The sequence below is a fragment of the Saccopteryx leptura genome, chromosome 9, assembly GCF_036850995.1.
Source record: "Saccopteryx leptura isolate mSacLep1 chromosome 9, mSacLep1_pri_phased_curated, whole genome shotgun sequence".
NCBI classification, from domain to species: Eukaryota; Metazoa; Chordata; class Mammalia; order Chiroptera; family Emballonuridae; genus Saccopteryx; species Saccopteryx leptura.
Genome location: NC_089511.1, coordinates 45,160,649 through 45,180,389, shown reverse-complemented (window position 1 = coordinate 45,180,389; position 19,741 = coordinate 45,160,649). Strand labels below are relative to the sequence as shown.

Below are 19,741 nucleotides of genomic sequence, written 5' to 3'. Positions count from 1 at the left end.
AAGGCACAAGAGGGTCGAGGCAAGGGAGGGACATGATTTAATGCAGGTGTCCACAGGTCACTTTGCTGCATGTGGGGAACAGACTGTGGGGGCAGGAACAGGAGCAGGGAGACCAGGCAGGAGGTAAGAAATAAAGTGGACAGGACTGGGGTAGGAGCCTTGCAGGTACTAGAAGGAGACAAATTCTAGATACATTTTTAAAGACAAAACCAACAGAATTTACTAGGCAACTGACTAAGGGGCATGAAAAACAGAGGAGTCAAGAACAACACCAACGCTTTCCTCACTTAATCCCACACAGTATGATCATTACTTTGTTACAGATGAAGAAGCAGAGGTTCAGAGAAGGCTGGGGACTCCACACCCCACAGGAAGTGGCCGAGCTGAAATCTGAACCTGGTTTCTGTCTGGCTCCCATGACAGGCCTTTGCTCTCTCTGGATCCCATCGCCTGGGCATGCTCACAGCCTCACCCAGCACACATAGAACATGCCAGGACCACACAACACCTGCTCAGTCTGGCTCACCATGCAATGAATGACTCCCTAGCTTCACGGGCTTGGTGCACCCCTCCATGGCATTCTCTTATTGCTCATCACCCATGTTGGGTAACCGTGTTTCCTTGCCTGCCTGCAAGCTCCCACGGGGCCTGACCAGCTCTGATTCATCGCTATCCCCGGCGTTCCCCAGAGCCTGGCATATGGCAGCTTCATTAAGGCAACACATATTTATTAAGCATCTATCTTGTGTTGGGCCAGGCTAGGCTGGATCGAGCCCTGGACACCACCGTCCTGAGCTGACGATTCAGTGGTGGAGACAGACCTACCCTCAGACAGTGACGGCCCAGGAAGGACAAGGCTTAAAAGGGAGGTCTCAGGGCCCTAACTCAGCCTGAGAAGGGTCTGGGAGGAGCTGGTGGAAGTGAAAGACCCAGGAATGAACAAGATGGCCTTGGTCTCCACCCTTACAGAACCACGGCCCAACAGGGCAGACTGATGAACAGTTAACAAATCAATGAGAGATTTGTAGAATGCTAAGTGCTGAAAATGAAGTAAACAGAATGAAACAGAGTGATTGTGGTCATTTTAGCTGGGGCTGTCAGAGAAGACTGAGACCTGAGGCTGAGAAGGTGTCAGCCTGATACGAGCAGGGGAGAGGGCACCCAGAGGATAAAGAGCCAGTGCAGAGCTTGGTGTGTCAGAGAAACGGCCAGGAGCCGGTGTGCCGTGTGTTGAGTGTAGGTGAGTACAAAGAAGTGTGAGGAGGCTGACAGTGTCAGCACAATTGAAGAACAGGTGTGAGGTCAGCCTGTAGAACTGGAACTCACGGGCTTCCCTGGGGAAGCCCTTAGCCTTTGCCTAGGACTGCTGGAGTCAGATCATGTTCCTCAACCAGCCAAAAACCCTCTCACGGCTCCATCTCTCTCAGGATAAAAGACAGGGTCTCCCCTGTGGTCCACAAAGCCCCAATGATCTGCCTCATCACCTCCTTACCCCCATCTCCCCCTCTTTCTCTCTGCTCCAGACACACTGTCCTCCCCACTGATCCTCTGACAGGGCAGGCACGTTTCTGTCTCAGGGCTTTGGCACTGGCTGTATCTTTACCTGGAACACTGCCCACGTGACTCCTCATGTGGCTCCTCCCTCAGACTTCCTCCCCTACCCTCCCTTCCCTGTTTTTTTCTGTGCACTTACCACTAAATAGTGACACCATCATATATTTTACTTATTTATTGGGTTCGCTGTCACCTGGATAGAATATCAGCTCCAGTAGGGCAGAGATCTTTGTCCTATTCATGGCTGACTCCCCATTACTGAGTACAGGGCCTGGCACATGGTAGGTGCTCAATAAATAATGGCTGAATAAATGAAAGAAGGGAAAGAGGGGAAGGAGGAAAAAGGGAGAAAAACGGCAGGTCTGTTAGCACCTAAGGCTTGTCAGCCAACCCAGCTGGGAGGCAGGAGTGTTAACGCTTCTCTTCTCGGCTTCCAGGATAAGTCAGTGCCTGGCTGAGAAACTGTGACACAGAGACATTTGTTAGCACTTTCTGGCCACTGGCGCACTGAGCTGGCCTGGGGGAGAAAGTCACTGTCGCCATCTGCTGGAGAGTGGTGTCATGATGGCCGCGCCCACCTTGCCAACTTGGGGCTGATGATGCCTCTGGCCCCGGCGGCAAGAGAGGGGCACCCCAGTGGGCATCACCAGGAGAAGTGCAGAGTCCACGGAGCCACAGCCATAGCCTCTTCATTCCCGAGGCCCTGTGGGCACCCCGCCCAGTCAGTACTATGCGGCAGGGCAGGGCTGTGCCACCCTCCTGTGTCTGTGTCTGCCACTGCCCTCCAAGACAGCCTCCAGGACCCCCACCTCTCCAGGAGGGGAGAGCTGCCCTGCTCCCTCAGGGCTGCATTTACCCACATGGGGCCTCAGGAAGGCAGAAGAGTCGAGGCCCGCCCTGACTCCCCAGCCGGGCCTGAGTCGAGTCCGGTTATACCAGCCAAGGCAGCACGGCCCAGGGTTCCTGATGAGAGCTGCCCTATTCCTAGAGGTACATCATCCGGTGGAACAGGGGTCTCACAACCCATACGTCATCCACAATCTTCCCATCCTGCAAGGAATGAAAACAGACACAGTATAAGGGCTGAAAGCCCATACTCTAAGGCCAAGTGGCCTGGGTTCAAATCCCAGCTTTGCCTCTGATGGGCTGTGTGGCCTTGGGCAAGTTGCCAGATCTCTCTGAGTCTCTATTTTTCTTATCTGCAAGGTGGGGATGATAGTAACAGCACCTGACTCATAGATGTTATAGGAATTAAATGGGATGTTTGGAAAGGGCACTTGACAAGGACTGTGTAAGTGTAGGTTGTTGCTGTCAGAGCATAAACCCTGGAATCAGATAAATCTCGCTTTAATCCCAGCATAGCCATTCTCTATGCAGCCTTAATTAAGCACATGATGCGACTCTGAGCCTAACTTCCGCGTTCTGTGAACTGGGGAGAACTGAAAAAGGTAACACGCACAAGAGCCTGCCACTGGTGCACGTGCCACTCAGTAAATGGTAGTTATTTGTGATAAAAATAGCATGGTCTTTGAGATCAGATCCTAACTTTGCCGCCCTCTGCTGTGTGACCCTGGGAAAATCACTTCCTCTCTCTGAGTCTCAGTTCTCTCACCTGTAAAATAGATTAAAAAATCCTCCCCATGGGATTGTTGTGTTCAAAATGCTACTAAACATAAAGCGTCTAGCCCAGTGTCTGGTACACAATAGGTACTCAACAGATCACAGTAATTATCATTATTTTAAAGTTACAATGGCAAAAACAAAGAAATGTGAGCCATAGTTACCTGGGTCCATCTGACGAACCTTGAGCCACCGAGCACACACACACATGGCACTGGCTTACCTTGCCCATCTTCCACCACCTGTCTTTTTATTCCCTCTGCTTCATGTTGATAAATAGCTATAGACTTTACCATGTTTTAGAAGCTGTTCTAAGCACTTTATTTATATGTCACTTAATACCCACATCATCCTGTAAGGTAGAAATTATTAAACATCTCCATTTTACAGATGGGAACACTGTGGCTTACAGTTAAGTTTCTTGAAGTCAGCTGGTAAGTAGCAAAGGCAGCATTTGAACCCAGGATTCCTGGCTCTAGAGTCCTCAGCTCCAGAGCATGCTGAGCCTGGCTACTCGGGCACCCCTCACTTACCTGGTCATCAGACACCTGCTGGATGTGGACGTGGGTCCCATTGAGGATGTGTAACCGCGTGTACCCGTACTCCTTCACCCGCACAGCGCTCCAAGGCCGCGGGAAAAGGGTGAAGCGAGTCAACCGCTCCTCGCAGCCCTGCAGAAGACAATCATTCAGACCTGGGGCCAGGGCAGGTGGAGGATGCTCAGAGGCACAGAAACAACCTGCCATGCCAGGACCCTGCTGCCCCCAAGGAAGACAAAGTAAATTAAGACTGGATCTTGCTAATGTTCACAACTCGGTGTTTTGGCCCATCCAGGCTTTCTGTACCCTTCTAGAAAGTGCATGGCTGTACAAGACTGTCCACTGCAGCATTTTCCGTAAAAGCCCTGAGCTGGAAGCCACCCAAAAGCCCATCAGTGGGGCCAGATAAGTAAATTATAGCACAACCATCACAAAGCAGGGTGATACAGAGAGGCCAGGATGTATCATCAAAGGGAAAATGCAATTGCAGAATAGAAGAAATTAGAGGGTCTCCATCTCACTGCACAGTAGACCCTACAGAAAAGCTTTTCAAAATCACCAACGTCTGGGGCAGAGGGAGTGCTCACCCTAACAGGAGAATATGCCAGGTGAATGAGAGGGCTCAAAAAATCAGCATTTTGCAGCCATCATTATAATAACTGGTTGAAGCAAGAATCACCAATAGAGAGTAAAACTAGTGGTGAAAGTTTGAAGTATAATAGGATATTTGCATAGTCTCAAATGATCTCTCCAGGACATATTTGTTAATTATAAAGGGGGAAAGAATATCTATCTTTGGCGGAGAGGCCAGCAGACACTACCTTGTATACCTTGTATTTTTTTTTTTTTTTCTGAAGCTGGAAATGGGGAGAGAGAGTCAGACTCCCGCATGCGCCCAACCGGGATCCACCCGGCACGCCCACCAGGGGGCGACGCTCTGCCCCTCCGGGGCGTCGCTCTGTCGTGACCAGAGCCACTCTAGCGCCTGAGGCAGAGGCCAAGGAGCCATCCCCAGCGCCCGGGCCATCTTTGCTCCAATGGAGCCTCGCTGCGGGAGGGGAAGAGAGAGACAGAGAGGAAGGAGAGGGGGAGGGGTGGAGAAGCAGATGGGCGCTTCTCCTATGTGCCCTGGCGGGGAATCGAACCCGGGACCTCTGCACGCCAGGCCGACGCTCTACCACTGAGCCAACCGGCCGGCAGCAGAACTACCTTAATCAAGCAATCAGAGTGAACATCATCAGTAATGAGACAGGTCCCTTCCACATCTACATGATGGGAAACAGGCTGACAGGGGTTAAAGAGGTACCATGTGCCCCTAGTTGGATGCCCTGAGAACATGGCATTGCTTTTGTGTATTCTTACCAAAAAGGCATGACTTCCATCAAACAAACCCAAACTGAGGTATATTCTATTGTACAAAATGATTTTGCTGTATTTTTCAAATTTTTCAAAGTCATGAAAAATGTTTCTGATTAAAGGAAGCTAAAGAGACAAGACACCGAAATAGAACATGTGATCTTAGACTAGATCCTGAGCCAGAAAAAAAAATTCTTTGCTTTGATTTAAAGGAACAATTGGCTAAATTTGAATGAGATCTGTAGATTAGATAATATATTATCAAGGTTAACTACTTGAATTTGATTGTTATACTGTAATGATAAGAGATAAGATGATGTCCATGTTTTTTAGGAAATACAGATGGGGGGGGAAGGGGCATCATTTCTGCAACTTACTCACCATTGGATCTGAAAAAAATAATAAAATGTGTATATATATATGTGTGTATATATGTGTATATATATGTATATGTATACAGAGACAGACAGAGATCAAAATAAGTATGTTTAAATGTTCACATTTGGGAAATCTAAGTAAAGGGGACGTGGAAAGGCTTTGTATTATTTTTACAACTTTCCTGTAAGTCTGAAATCATTTCAAATTTTTAAATTAAAGGGAAAAACTAATTTGTGCTAATAAAGATCAGAATAGCCATCACCTTGGGCCTGAGGAATGTCTGGTGCTGATAACATTCTGTTCCCTGCTCTGGGATGTGACTACACAGGGTGTGCATTGCCAGGGCCCCACCTCGAGGTTCTGGTATTTGGTCTGGGGTAGGGCCCAGGCATTGAAGTTTTAAAATCTCCCCGGTTAATTCTTTTTTTTTTTTTTTTTTTTTTTTATTTTTCTGAAGCTGGAAACGGGGAGAGATTCCCGCATGCGCCCCACCGGGATCCACCCGGCACGCCCACCAGGGGCAATGCTCTGCCCACCAGGAGGCGATGCTCTGCCCCTCCGGGGCATCCACTCTAGCGCCTGGGGCAGAGGCCAAGGAGCCATCCCCAGCGCCCGGGCCATGTTTGCTCCAATGGAGCCTTGGCTGCGGGAGGGGAAGAGAGAGACAGAGAGGAAGGAGAGGGGGGTGGAGAAGCAAATGGGCGCTTCTCCTATGTGCCCTGGCCGGGAATCGAACCCGGGTCCCCCGCACGCCAGGCCGACGCTCTACCGCTGAGCCAATCGGCCAGAGCCTCCCTGGTTAATTCTAACAGGCACCAAGACTGAGAACTGCAAGAGTATGAAGCATGATCCAAGCTCTTTTTGAAGAATGGATGATGCAGTAACACATTTCTACGTAGACAATTACTCATTTGTACATGCAGAGAACAGTCTAAAATGCCACCAAGAGGGGGAACAACAGAGAGAGGGAGTAATAAGGGGTGTGAATGGCTGGTGTTCACCTCTTGCCCTCTGTTCTGTTTGAAATTTTATCGTGAAAGGCTCTTACTAATTTGTAGGAATCAGCTTAAAAACTAAGCCTGCTATCCTTGCAGAAGTGATTGATTCCACGGCAGGGACAGGGAAACCACAAGATGATCCTGGAGCACCTTGTAGTGCCAAAAAGTTGGCCAGGGCAGGAGCAACCTGAGCAGCAGCATAGACAATAGTATTGAATCATAGCCCACAGAATAAAATAATTACCCATGATTCCCCATTGGCATAAATCAATAACTAACTAACCAAATAAATGAGACATACGGACAGCTTTTCCTTACAAGAGGATTCTAATAGATCTTGGTGGAATGAGGGAAACAAATGATGTCAGTAGAACACCACAGTATTGATTGTTGCAGGCAAGACCCACTGGCAGTAAAAAATTAGTGGGTGAAAGTTTGAGGAGAAGCGGGACATTGGCATGGTCTAAAAGGACCTCCCTGAGATACTTATTAATTAAAAAGGGAGATATGACAACTTTATGGTGGAGGAACCCAGCACACACCTGGTGATTCAGAGAAACAACTCCAGGGTAGACACATCGACATCATGTACTCCCTGGTATGATGTGCTGAGAGGACACAACATCACTTCTGTGATCATCTTGCCCAAAATGTGTAACCCGAATCTCAGCATGAGAAAATGTCAAATAAACCCAAATTGAGGGCATTGTACAAAACATGAGTGTCTTGAAAATATGTGAAGGATGAAAGACAAGGAAAGACGGAGGAACCATCACAGATTGGAGGAGACTAACAAGACACAACAACTAATACAATGTGGGATTCTGGAAGCGAAAAAGATCATTAGTGAGAAAGGGGTCAAGTGTAAATAAAGTCTGGAGTTCAGTTACAACAACAATAATAAACCCTCTGCCTATGGATCCATATATTCAACCCAGGCAAGCCCCCAGCTGCTGCTACCTACTGAACTGTGACTTTTTTTTTTTTTTTTTTGCATTTTTCTGAAGCTGGAAACAGGGAGAGACAGTCAGACAGACTCCCGCATGCGCCCGACCGGGATCCACCCGGCACGCCCACCAGGCTACGCTCTGCCCACCAGGAGGCGATGCTCTGCCCATCCTGGGCGTCGCCATGTTGCGACCAGAGCCACTCTAGCGCCTGGGGCAGAGGCCACAGAGCCATCCCCAGCGCCCGGGCCATCTTTGCTCCAATGGAGCCTTGGCTGCGGGAGGGGAAGAGAGAGACAGAGAGGAAGGCGCGGCGGAGGGGTGGAGAAGCAAATGGGCGCTTCTCCTATGTGCCCTGGCCGGAATCGAACCCGGGTCCTCCGCACGCTAGGCCGACGCTCTACCACTGAGCCAACCGGCCAGGGCTGAACTGTGACTTTTAATGAGTATTTTATTATCTGAGCCTCTGTTTTCACATCTGTACAATGGGCATGTTGCTGGTTGTACCTAAGCTCTAAGGTTGAGTTAGGGAGTGTGACTGCATGCAGCACCTGGCTCGTACAAGTTCTACCCTCAATAAATAGCAAGAGGAGAGAAGCCAGAGGCACCCTCCCACCCTACTCACAGCAGATCCTGTGATGATGTGGACAGGACCTCGAGGGTTTGTATAGGGCATCTCTTGGCTGCCGTTAAATACCTGGAGGGGACAGAGAGAAGGTCAAGTCATATGAGACCATGCCAGAGGGTCTGACCAGGGGTCCATTGACACCAGCCCTCAGCCTTCCCTGAGCCTCACCTGGTAGTTGTAAATTGGCCATAGCCGTTCATACGAGTGCTCATGAGCCCACAGCTGCAGGTCAACCCCTGAGACAGAGCAAGTGAGGGTCAGGCCCCTGAATCCAGGAGAAGTGGGGAGGTAAGACTTGGCACTAGGGACACCCCTCCCCCAGTCACTTACCATATTTGTAGAAAAGATCCTCTAATCCAAATAACTTGCCATAGAGGCCTTTTCGAACCTGGGCAGGAGGAGCAAGGAGTGAGGGGTGGCTCGGACCAACCCTTGCCTGGCTGTCAGCACCCTGACCCTAGGGAAGGGTCCTCACCTTGCTTTCATGCCATGTACAGTCATCCAAGTCAGCATTGGAACAGTACATGGGCCGGTGGCCCATGGTGATGATCCACGGCCGTGCTGCCCGGTTCCTGTTGGCTTTCTAGAGAGAAGGAAGGGCCAGAGTGACAGATGAGGGGTGGAGGCAAGGGAGGGGAGGCAGGTCCAAGAGGTGACAGGGGACTTCCACCCAGGTTACCTGGAGGTCTCTCTCCAGCCAGAGAAACTGACTCTCTACCAAGTGGCGGCCGTAATGGAGGTAGAAATATACCTCGGTGGAGAAGGAGATGATGTGCGCAGGGCCCAGATCCCAGCTGAGGGGGTCAAAGGGCAGGGGTCAGAGATGGGGTCTGTGCTGCATCTGCCATCCTTCAGGGGAGGCAGTCCCTCGGCCCCAGCCGGCTTACCTGTACCACAGGCCCTCATTGTTCCCCGGCATGCTGAAGCGAGCCTTGTAGTTAGAGAAGTTGCTGGATAAAAGAAAGTAAAAGGATGGGGGGGGGGAGGAGTCCAGGCACCCTGCCCACCCCATCTCTCTAGGATGGTGAGATCAAGTCTGGCTCTCAGCCCATCCCTCCTCTCCTCTCTCACTACCACAAATGATCTGCTGCAGTATGAGGGACTAAGGTGAGACACGTCCCTTCTCACTGGCCGAGCCCACAACCACCCTGAAGCCCCTCGCCCTCACTAGCGTTCCTCATGGTTCCCAGGGCACGTCATGTATGGCAGGCTGGCAGCCACAGGTTCGATGAGCCGCATGAACTCGTCGCCCACGCGAGCGTTGTCCTGATCCATGTTGTAGGCAAAGTCTCCTGGTGGGGTGGGCATTGGAGGAGAGTGAGGATCCAGACTTAACTCTGTTTTTGCCAAAATTGAGAGACCTAGTTGCTATGGTGTGGACTCAGCAACCTCTGGCTTCCGAGCCATCCCAGTTCTCTGATCCCTACCTCACACCCAGCATGTGTTCCCTTGAACCTCTGGTCCCTGGGCCCTCCACAAGACAATGCTAGTCTCCTGTGCTCTGATCACAGCAGCCCCCATCTCTGCCCCTCCTTCTTGTGCCCTCCCAGAACAACAACATCAAGACTGACATAGTCTGGCATTTGTTTCATACAAGACACAGTTCCAAATGCTTTACATGCTTGATCATTTGAATCTTTAAAACACCTTCTGACATGGATGTTATTATTATTATCCCCATTTCAGGTGGAGAAACTTTGGCCCAGAGAGGTTAAATGCTTGCCCAAGGTCACAAGGCTGCTTAGTAAAGATCTAGGAATCAAACCTAGAAGTCCAGTCCCAGAGTCTGTGGATTTGAACCATATTAGCCCCAATCTTCTCCTCTCATCTGGTTCCCTATCCCCTCAAAGCACAACAGCAATGATAATAACTAACATAACATGCCAGGCAATGTCAACTTATTTAGTCATCACAACAGTCCTGTGAATTCTGAACTCATTTTAGCTCTAATAATAACACAAAGGAGAAAACCAACGCACATAGCTTCAAGGGTGGGAGCTGGGATTTTAACTTTGCAGTCTGGCAACCACAAATACCATATCCATGGTCGCTTCCATCCCCAGGCCCTTCAGAACCACACTAGCCCCTGCCTCAGCCCCTCCACAGTCCCGCCCCCCCATACCTCCAGGTGCACCCTTGCCAATGCCTCACCCACATGGAGAACAGCATCGTACATGCCCTGCTGAGTGTCCCTGCGCAGTCGGGGAAGGGCCTTCGGGTTGTCAGTCCCCAGGTCCCCAAACACAGCCAGACGGGGACTCCAGTGGGGCCCATTCTTTAGGGCCCTGAAGCGAAACCGACGGCTCCAACCCTGAGAACTGCCACAGCGGTAAACTGAAGGGAAGGGAAAGGTCACAGTGAGATGGGAGCCCCCAGTATGTCTCCTCCACTCCTACCCATCTTCAGTTGGCAGCTGGAAGAGGTAAGGGGTTGAATGGGTCTGACTCATGTCCCTTCTGTCCACCTCATTCTAGGTCCCCAACACCTTCCATTTTTATCCTGAAGTCTCAGACAATAAGCTTGCAGACAAGCAGGGGGAGTTACTAGCCTGTCTGAGCCACCTGCCTGTGGCAGCTTCTATTCCATAGCCCACTTCTTTTCCCATTACCCCCTCAACAACTGGGCTCAAGACCCCTCTCACCATACTGGACCCCCGGCAGCAGCCCCTGCAGTGTGACACGGTGTATGTAGAGCTTCCGCCGGAGAAGACCCCCATCCACAAAGGTGCTGACAATGCCATTAGCCCGGAGGGGCAAGGGCCCAGATAACTGCACCCCGAACTGCACTTCAGAGTAGGTTGGGACCCATGTGGTCCAGGTAACAGTCATGGAGCCTGGCTGACCTGGGCAGAAGGAGAAAGAGTAGGGCTGGGCAGTGAAGCCTGGGCAGGGCAGGGAGGGATGTGCAGACAGAGTGAGGGGCAATGATTAATAGCTCCTGAAGACTCAGTAGTTAATGACAGGTTGTGCAATTCTCAAGTTCAATCCTAGCTCTGCCATTTTCAAGCTGTGCTTTCCTTGGGCAAGTCACTGTTTCCTGAGCATCAGTTTCTTTATCTGTCAAATGGAATAATAATAGTATCTACTCTATAGGGTTGTTATGAGGCATAGATTAACAAATATAAGTAAAGCACTTGAAACAGTGCCTAGCACAGGCCCTGGCTGGTTGGCTCAGTGGTAGAGCATCGGCCTGGCGTGCAGGAGTCCCGGGTTCGATTCCTGGCCAGGGCACACAGGAGAAACGCCCATCTGCTTCTCCACCCCTCCCCCTCTCCTTCCTCTCTGTCTCTCTCTTCCCCTCCCGCAGCCAAGGCTCCATTGGAGCAAAGTTGGCCCGGACACTGAGGATGGCTCTGTGGCCTCTGCCTCAGGTGCTAGAATGGCTCTGTTTGCAACAGAGCAATGCCCCCGAAGGGGCAGAGCATCGCCCTCTGGTGGGCATGCCGGGTGAATCCCGGTTGGGCGCATGTGGGAGTCTGTTTGACTGCCTCCCTGTTTCCAACTTTGGAAAAATACAAAAAACAAACAAACAAACAAAAAACTTATATATAAAAAAAAGAAACAATGCCTAGCACAGTTATGGTTATATGAGTGAATGGATATTATCATTAATATTATTATTTACTATATTCAGGCCTTGTGCCAAACATTTTACATACATGATATCATTTAGGGGTTATAAACTCAGATATCTAGACACCAGCTAAGTAATAGAAATGGGGAAAGAAACAACTGTAAGAAGTAATGCAGTAGGGAGTTGTGGGGTGTGTGGCAAACTGTAGGCCCTGCCTGGCCTAAAAGGGGCAGCCATCACTCAACTCAGTGCCACCAAACCTGTCAGTTTCTAGAGTAAATCTTTATATGGTGGTTCTTATGTCCAGGAGCATATGTAGAAAGAGATACAGATCCACACTTTTAAAGTGATTGCTCCAAATTTTTTTATTTTATTTATTTATTTGATTGGTTGATTTTAGAGAGAGAGGGGATGGGGAAGAGAGAGAGAAAAAAAGCATTCATTTGTTGTTCCACTTATATCTACATTCTTTTTTTAATTTTTTTTTTTTTTTTTTTTGTATTTTTCTGAAGCTGGAAACGGGGAGAGACAGTCAGACAGACTCCCGCATGTGCCCGACAGGGATCCACCCGGCACGCCCACCAGGGGACGATGCTCTGCCCCTCCGGGGCGTCGCTCTGCAGCGACCAGAGCCACTCTAGCGCCTGGGACAGAGGCCAAGGAGCCATCCCCAGCGCCCGGGCCATCTTTGCTCCAATGGAGCCTCGCTGCGGGAGGGGAAGAGAGAGACAGAGAGGAAGGGGGGGGGGTGGAGAAGCAAATGGGCGCTTCTCCTATGTGCCCTGGCCGGGAATCAAACCCGGGTCCCCCGCACGCCAGGCCGACGTTCTACTGCTGAGCCAACCGGCCAGGGCCAATTTTTTTTATTTATTTTAGAGAGGAGAGAGAGAGAGAGAGAGAGAGAGAGAGAGAAAGGGAAAGAGAGGAGGAACAGGAAGCATCAACTCCCATATGTGCCTTGACCAGACAAGTGCAGGGTTTTGAACCAGCGACCTCAGCATTCCAGGTCGATGCTTTATCCACTGTGCCACCACAGGTCAGGCTATTCTGCATTCTTGATTGCTTCCCGAATGTGCCCTGACTGGGGCTTGAATCCTCAACCTTGATGTTTTAGGATGATGCTCTAACCAACTGAGCTAACTGGCCAGGGCCTGCTCCAAATTTTTAAATTTAGCAACCAAATCCAGGTTTTAAAAACATCATGAGGTATAGTGTAATGTTAAGAGGATGGGTTGTTCTTCCACCAACATGAGAGTGTACATGCACAAGGTTAATCATTGCAGCACTGTGTGTAATCGCAAAATACCAGAAACAGGTGAAGTGCCATTACGTAGGACTATAACCGAATAAACTCTACAACATGCATACAGTGGAGCACTATGCAGCTGCCAAAAAAAGAGAGGACAAGCTCTATGAACTCTAGGATATGGAATGATGTCCAGGACATATAGTTAAATTTAAAAAGCAAAGTATATAAGAGTATATAGCTACTCTTCATGGAAGGTGATATAAGACAGTACACAAGAATATGATCATGTGTACAAAAGAAATACAGGAAAGATATACCAGAAACTAAAAGGCTTGATTATTTATATGGGGTGGATGGGAAAGGGTGGAGTAGAAAAAAGGAGAAATGGGGTAGTAGGAATAAGGAGGACAGATGCCTCTGTGAGTCTATCTGTTTTGTATAAAAATTCTGACTCCTACCACTATAGACATGTTTCATATTTCCTTCATAGGCCCCCAAAATAAACTAACAAAACTACTCAGGATGCAGGAAGAAGCTAGTATGGAATTTAAACACTAACAAATGGATGTAACTATACTGCTTAGAAAAATTAGGAGATAATTTCAAAACGAATATGAAGCAATAAAATATCCCCTAATTTTTGTGAGCAGTATATATATTTAAATGAATAAAGTAACTATACAAGTGGTAGGGAAGAAAAGTAATGGTGGGAAATAGGTGTTGACTGGGCACTGTGAGAAGACAGAAAAAAAGGACTCCATATAAGTGTCATCATCCAGTAAGTGTTCTCACAGAGATATGGGCAAACCATTCCAAAACCACTTTATGCACATCTAGCATTGAACAAGTATATTGTAGATAGTGGGAGCTAGTTTTCTCAATGTTGGAGAAAGAAGTTACAGACAAGGAAAAAAGTAAAAAATAAACCCTTGATGTTGGACTGAAATCAGAAGTATCAGTATGATCCCATGATATTTAAATATATATACAGAGAGATACAGAAATATAGATGTGGCATATGCTTATAAACATACACACATGTATGGCCTAGCTCCATTTGTGAGGGTCTAGAAACAATAATGCTTTAGTAGCAATGAGCACACCTAGTGCTCAGATTTTGGTTTCTAAACACTCATTCTCTAATAGGAGGAATCAGGACACTTTTAAGAAGTTGTTGGCCTGACCAGGCAGTGGCACAATAGACAGAGCATCGGACTGGGACGCGGAGGAGCCAGGTTCAAAACCTTGAGGTCACCAGCTTGAGTGCGGGCTCATCTGGCTTGAACACAGGCTCACCAGCTTGAGCATGGGGTCGCTGGCTTGAGCATGGGATCATAGATATGACCCCATGGTCACTGGCTTGAGCCCAAAAGTCACTGGCTTGAAGCCCAAGGTTACTGGCTTGAGCAAGGGGTCACTCACTCTGCTGCAGCACCCTAGTCAGGGCACACATATGAGAAAGCAATCAATGAGCAACTAAGGAGACTAAGGAGCCGCAACGAAGAATTGATGCTTCTCATCTCTCTCACTTCCTGTCTGTCTGTCCCTATCTGTCCTTCTCTCTATCTCTCTATCTCTCTCTGTCACACACACACACACACACACACACACACACACACACACACACACACACACACAGTTGTTGATTCCAGAGATGGGGCAGGAAATATATGGGATGAGTTTTGAATAATTTGTGTTGTCAGAAAGTGAGGAAGTGCTCAAAAAATTATGGGGTTTTGTTAAAAGAACACAGAAGCCAACCTGAAGGAATTTCAAAAGACCAAATCAGAGACAATTTGAGCCACAAAATAAGTAATAATAGTACAGGATTTTAACACATGAAATAAAATAAGTATCCATGAGTTCATACCGGTATAAATAAATAATTGAGTAAATAAATAAATGGAGGAGGAGGGACAGCCTTTCCTTAGAGTAAAATTTGAATTAGATGGAAAGAGAGAAGTAGAAAATGACAAAATCACAATTAAGCAAATACCATGCTAATAATTGTTGCAGACATGATTCACCAACGAATACTAAAATCAGTAGTCAAAAGTTTCAAAAGAAACATGATTTTTTTAAAATTTATTTTATTTTATTTATTCATTTTTAGAGAGGAGAGGGAGAGAGAGAGACAGAGGAGAGAGAGAGAGATGGAAGGGGGGAGGAGCTGGAAGCATCAACTCCCATATGTGCCTTGACCAGGCAAGCCCAGGGTTTCGAACCGACAATCTCAGTATTTCCAGGTCGACGCTTTATCCACTGCGCCACCACAGGTCAGGTAAGAAACATGATTTTTGTAGTCTCAAGGAATCTTTCCTAAGATATTTATTAACAACAAAAGAAAGAATAAAAACTTCACAGTGGAGAAACCCAGCAACTGAGGAATGATGGTTAACATCACCAGTACCAGCAACAAGCTCTGACAGCACCATGGATTCTCGGATACCATGCATTAGGAAGGACACATCACATCTATCGTCTTGCCAGAAAAACACATAACTTAGTTCCAATCATGAGGAAACATCAGATAAACCCAAAATGAGGTACACCTTAAAAATAACTGCTTACTACTCAAAAATGTCAAAATCATGAAAGGTTTGGAAAGACTGAGAAATTGGCAGACTGGAGGAAACTAAGGAGACACAACAACTAAATGCTAAATAACTAAATCAGTGGGAAAACTGATGAAATTCGGTCTGACCAGGCAGTGGAGCAGTGGATAGAGCATCGACCTGGGATGTTAAGGACCCAGGTCCAAGACCCCGAGGTTGCCAGCTTGAGCGCCAGCTCATCGGCTTGAATGTGGGATCATAGACATGACCCATGGTCACAGGCTTGAGCCTAAAGGTCACTGGCTTGAAGCCCACGGTCACTGGCTTGAGCAAGGGGTCACTCACTCTCCTGGAGACCCTCAGTCAAGGCATATATGAGAAAACAATCAATGGCCTGACCTGTGGTGGCGCAGTAGATAAAGCATCAACCTGGAACGCTGAGGTCGCCGGTTCAAAACACTGGGCTTGCCTGGTCAAAGCACATATGGAAGTTGATGCTTTTTACTCCTCCCCACCCTTCTCTCTCTCTCTTCTCTAAAATGAATAAATTTTTAAAAACCTATTAAAAAAAAGAAGAAAGCAATCAATGAACAACAAAGATGCCACTATGAAGAATTGACGCTTCTCGTCTCTCTCCCTTCCTGCCTGTCTGTCCCTCTCTCTCTCTCTCTCTAAAAAAAACCCAAAAAACCCCCCACAAAAACCTGCTGAAATTTGCATGAAATCTGTCTTTTGGTTAATAGCATTGTCACAATATAACTAATATTAATAGTGCCATGGTTAGTAAGATGTTAATATTAGGAGAGACTGGGATATAGATGGGAAGTAAGATGCTAACAATAAGAGAGGGGGGCGGTATAAAAACTGTAATATTTGCAAAATTTCTTTTAAATCTAAAATTAGTACAAAATTTAACATTTTAAAACAAAGACCATGGATTTTGAATTGCTCAGGTTCAAATTCCAGACTGTATAACTCAGGATCAGACACTTCATCTCTATGAGCCTCAGTTTACTCTTCTGTATAATGGGAGTAACAGTAGTACCTACAGCTCAAGGTCCAAAATGAGACTGAGTTATCCATCAGAAGCACTTAGTCAAAGGACCTATTTGCTCCTACCATTTTGTGGGCCAAAGAACAGCTGGGGCAAAGGACAGCTGGGGTCTCACTGGATCACACAGCAGCCCCATGAGATGGGTTTCATTGTTGTTCCTTTCACAGAGGCCTCCAAGCAAAGTGTTTTGTCCAAAGTCACTTGGTCAGCTAATGCCAAAGCCAGTTCATTCATGCAGTTTTAGATTCTATGTGGCAACTAACCTTTAAGAATCTATCTTTCTTAAAAATGTCAAGGACACACACACGCAAAAAAAAGAAACAAGGAAAATTTGAGAAAATGTCACAGATAGAAAGGGACTAGAGACATGGCAGCCAGGTGTAATCAGGGATCCTGCAGTGGCTCCTGTATCAGAATAAAGACATTAGTGGAAAAACCGGTGAAGTCCAAAAAATATATACAGGTTTAGTTGGTAACTTGATGCCAAAGTTAATTTCTTAGCTTAGACAATGGTACCATGGACACATAAGAGATTAACATTAAGGGAAGGTGGGTGAAGGGTATATAAGAACTGTAATATCTTTGCAACTTCTCTCTGAATCTCAAATTTTCTCAAAATAAAAAGCTAAAATAATTAGGAAGGAGGAGAAAACGAAGGAGGGACAGAAAGAAGAAAGAGAAAGAAAGAGTTGAGTTTGGTGCAAAAAAAGAATAGAGATGATTATTTGAAACTCCTTTTAAAATCCCCCTCTCTGAAAAATAAAAAATAAAATAAAATCCTCCTTTCTGTTTCTATCACATTATCTGCATGAGATCAAATTTTCTTCATATGTATCATCTAAAGTAGCATGTTGAAACAGACCAATGCAGAAGCAGATGTGAAAAAGGATCTGGCTGTCTCCAACCAGTAAAGAGACTTAAAAAGATGTAACTTGATGCCACTCTTTTCACTAGCTTTCTTTTCTTTGTAAAGTTGTAGTTATTTTTCATGACAAAAAAAAGTCATTTACCTTAATACAGAATGAGTTTGTTATTGTTCATTTTAAATTACAAAAAATATTTCCAAATGCCACAGTTTTGGTTTCTTTATTTTTTTAGCGAGACAGACAGGAAGGGAGAGAGATGAGAAGCATCAACTCATAGCTGTGGCATCTTAGTTGTTTATTGATTGCTTTCTCATATGTGCCTTGACTGGGGGGCTCCAGCCAAGGCAGTGACCCCTTGCTCAAGCCAGCAACCATGGGTCATGTCTATGATCCCACACTCAAGCCAGATGAGCCTGCACTCAAGCCAGTGACCCCAGGGTCTCAAACCTGGGTCCCCAGTGTGCCAGGTCGATGCTCTATCCACTGTGCCACCACTTAGGCTCAGATTTGGTTTCTAATATGGATATAACTCACATAAACTAAAGCTCTTTGAGGTTCTCACTACTTTTAGCTGTGCTAAGGGATACTAAGACAATACATGTGAGAACCCCTGCTACATATCAAGCTTTGTTTTTTGCCACTTCACAAGTAATATCTTATTTATTTCTCACTATGAGGTCCCACCACTATCATCTGATTGTACAGATGAGGCCATAGAAGTTAAGTCATTTGTCCAAGCTCATGCAGCAGATAAGTAGCAGAGTTGGGATTCAAACCTAGGGAATGTGGGTGTAAAGGGTCCAAGCTCTTACTGCCCAATACATCACCACCTTATGATCAAGGGTCAGGAGGCAGCCTTGTGGTGACACAATAATCAGTGATACAATGAGGAAGAGCTACAGCAGCCACTTTGGGGAGCGCTTACTATAGACTGGGCACCAGAATTGTCTCCCACACAGCCAGATGCCCCTTTGCTTGTAATCCCAGACAATTGAGGCTCAGGAAGAGCCAGCCACCAGCCAGGGTCCCACAGCAATCAGTGTGGGACTTCTGAGCCCCCAACCCCATGGGCCTCACTGGAAAATGCCCTGGGAGGGGTTACAGACACTTACCTGGGTAGGACAGGTGGACTTGCTCGGGGGTAGCGCTGGGATCTTTTGGGACCCCCTGGATTCCCAGGGAGAAAAACAGGAGCAGACAGCAACAGGACCAGCAGGGATGAAAGAGGCACATGGTGAAGGGGAAGGGGGGAGAAGGGGAAGAGGATGGGACAGGAGATGGGATTTGGTCAGGGACAGTAGGAGGGGCTGGGAAGATGGAGAATGGAGGGGGGTCAGGCAATGTCACTGGGAGGGAGGCAGGATGGTCTTCAAGGGGGTGGTTATCCAAATGCTGGAGAGCAAACAAAAATAATGATCACTACTGAGCAGCCAACACTCTCTGAGCCTCACTGGGTGCTGAGCACTTTGCATAGATTAACTCATGGGAGCCTCACAGCATTCCTCCCTGCGGTGGCCACTGTGATCAACAGCCCATATCACAGATTAGGGAAATGAGCAACCCAGTGATTCAGTTGCACAGCTCAGCTATGATGGAGCCAAGTTTGGAATCCATGAGTCCCGGCTCCAAAACCCTGGCTCTTAACCACAGATCACTCAGCACAAGTGGTTTGGGAGTGGGATGGCGCTCATGTAGAAAGTTACCTTTGGCAACCCCACCCAAAGCGTTCCAACCTGCTTTTAGTAACCTCAGTTTCTTCTACCTGATTCCCTACATCCCTAGCATTCCACCCTGCCCTCAGGGACCTCATCACTGCTCCATCCTCCAGCCTTCTGTTTTGGTCTTAGTGACCTCAATCTTCCATTACATCCCCAGATCCCCCCGAAGTCCATCCTACCTGAAGCGGCCCCGTTCCCTCTGCCATCCCACCACCAGCATCCCGTCCTGCCTTTGTGACCCCAATCCCCACCTCTACCCCATCTCCACCTGTACACACAAACCCCCTCTCCAGAGCCCTTCCCTGCAGACTCCAGTTAGGTCTCCAGCTCCCCGAGGACCTGCCGGGCCGGGGTGGGGCCTCGGCCCGGAGCCCGGGAGCTGAGGTGGGGGCTCCCTCCCTGACCCCGGCTCACCCTCTTTGGGCACCAACTGCCCGAAAGCACGTCTCCGGCCACCAGTGCAGCTGCGGTATTTATGAGTGTGCAAGCGCCGAAGCATCCCGCCGCCCACAGCCGTCCCAGCCCCGGAAGAGCCTGCCTTCTCGAAGTGACAGGCTCCGCAGACAGCCGGAGCCCCGGGTCCCACAGGTCGGGCCGGTCCTGGGTGCCCCACGCCCACCGCCCCGCTCCCCCGGGGCGTGGCGTGAGAAGGGGGACCCAGAAGATTGCTACGCCGCCGCCGCTGCCACCTCCAAGCCGGCCACCA

General features: G+C 48.0%; 1 protein-coding gene across 1 annotated transcript; it reads right to left on the bottom strand.

Moving 5' to 3' along the window:
- Positions 1-1,755: 1,755 nt before the first annotated feature.
- On the bottom strand, positions 1,756-19,737 carry ACP7 (acid phosphatase 7, tartrate resistant (putative)). The gene is made up of 13 exons (XM_066348238.1): positions 19,450-19,737; positions 18,430-18,709; positions 10,662-10,862; positions 10,172-10,354; positions 9,189-9,312; positions 8,908-8,970; positions 8,700-8,814; positions 8,496-8,603; positions 8,351-8,408; positions 8,189-8,256; positions 8,018-8,089; positions 3,708-3,845; positions 1,756-2,604 (listed from the first exon to the last, which is right to left on the bottom strand). The coding sequence occupies exons 2-13, from the start codon at positions 18,548-18,550 to the stop codon at positions 2,539-2,541; spliced, it is 1,317 nt and encodes a 438-aa protein (XP_066204335.1). The 5' UTR covers positions 18,551-18,709; positions 19,450-19,737; the 3' UTR covers positions 1,756-2,538.
- Between the last annotated feature and the right edge of the window lie 4 nt (positions 19,738-19,741).

What these genes read in the sequence shown, in the direction of transcription:
- ACP7 (XM_066348238.1), bottom strand. Translation starts at nt 18,550, where the DNA reads ATGTGCCTCTTTCATCCCTGCTGGTCCTGTTGCTGTCTGCTCCTGTTT. An exon ending in GGGAACCATGAGGAACGCTA is followed by an intron (nt 8,971 to 9,188) that starts GTGAGGGCGAGG and finishes TCTTTTATCCAG; the next exon opens with CAACTTCTCTAACTACAAGG. An exon ending in ACATCATCACAGGATCTGCT is followed by an intron (nt 3,846 to 8,017) that starts GTGAGTAGGGTG and finishes TGTCTTCTGCAG; the next exon opens with GGCTGCGAGGAGCGGTTGAC.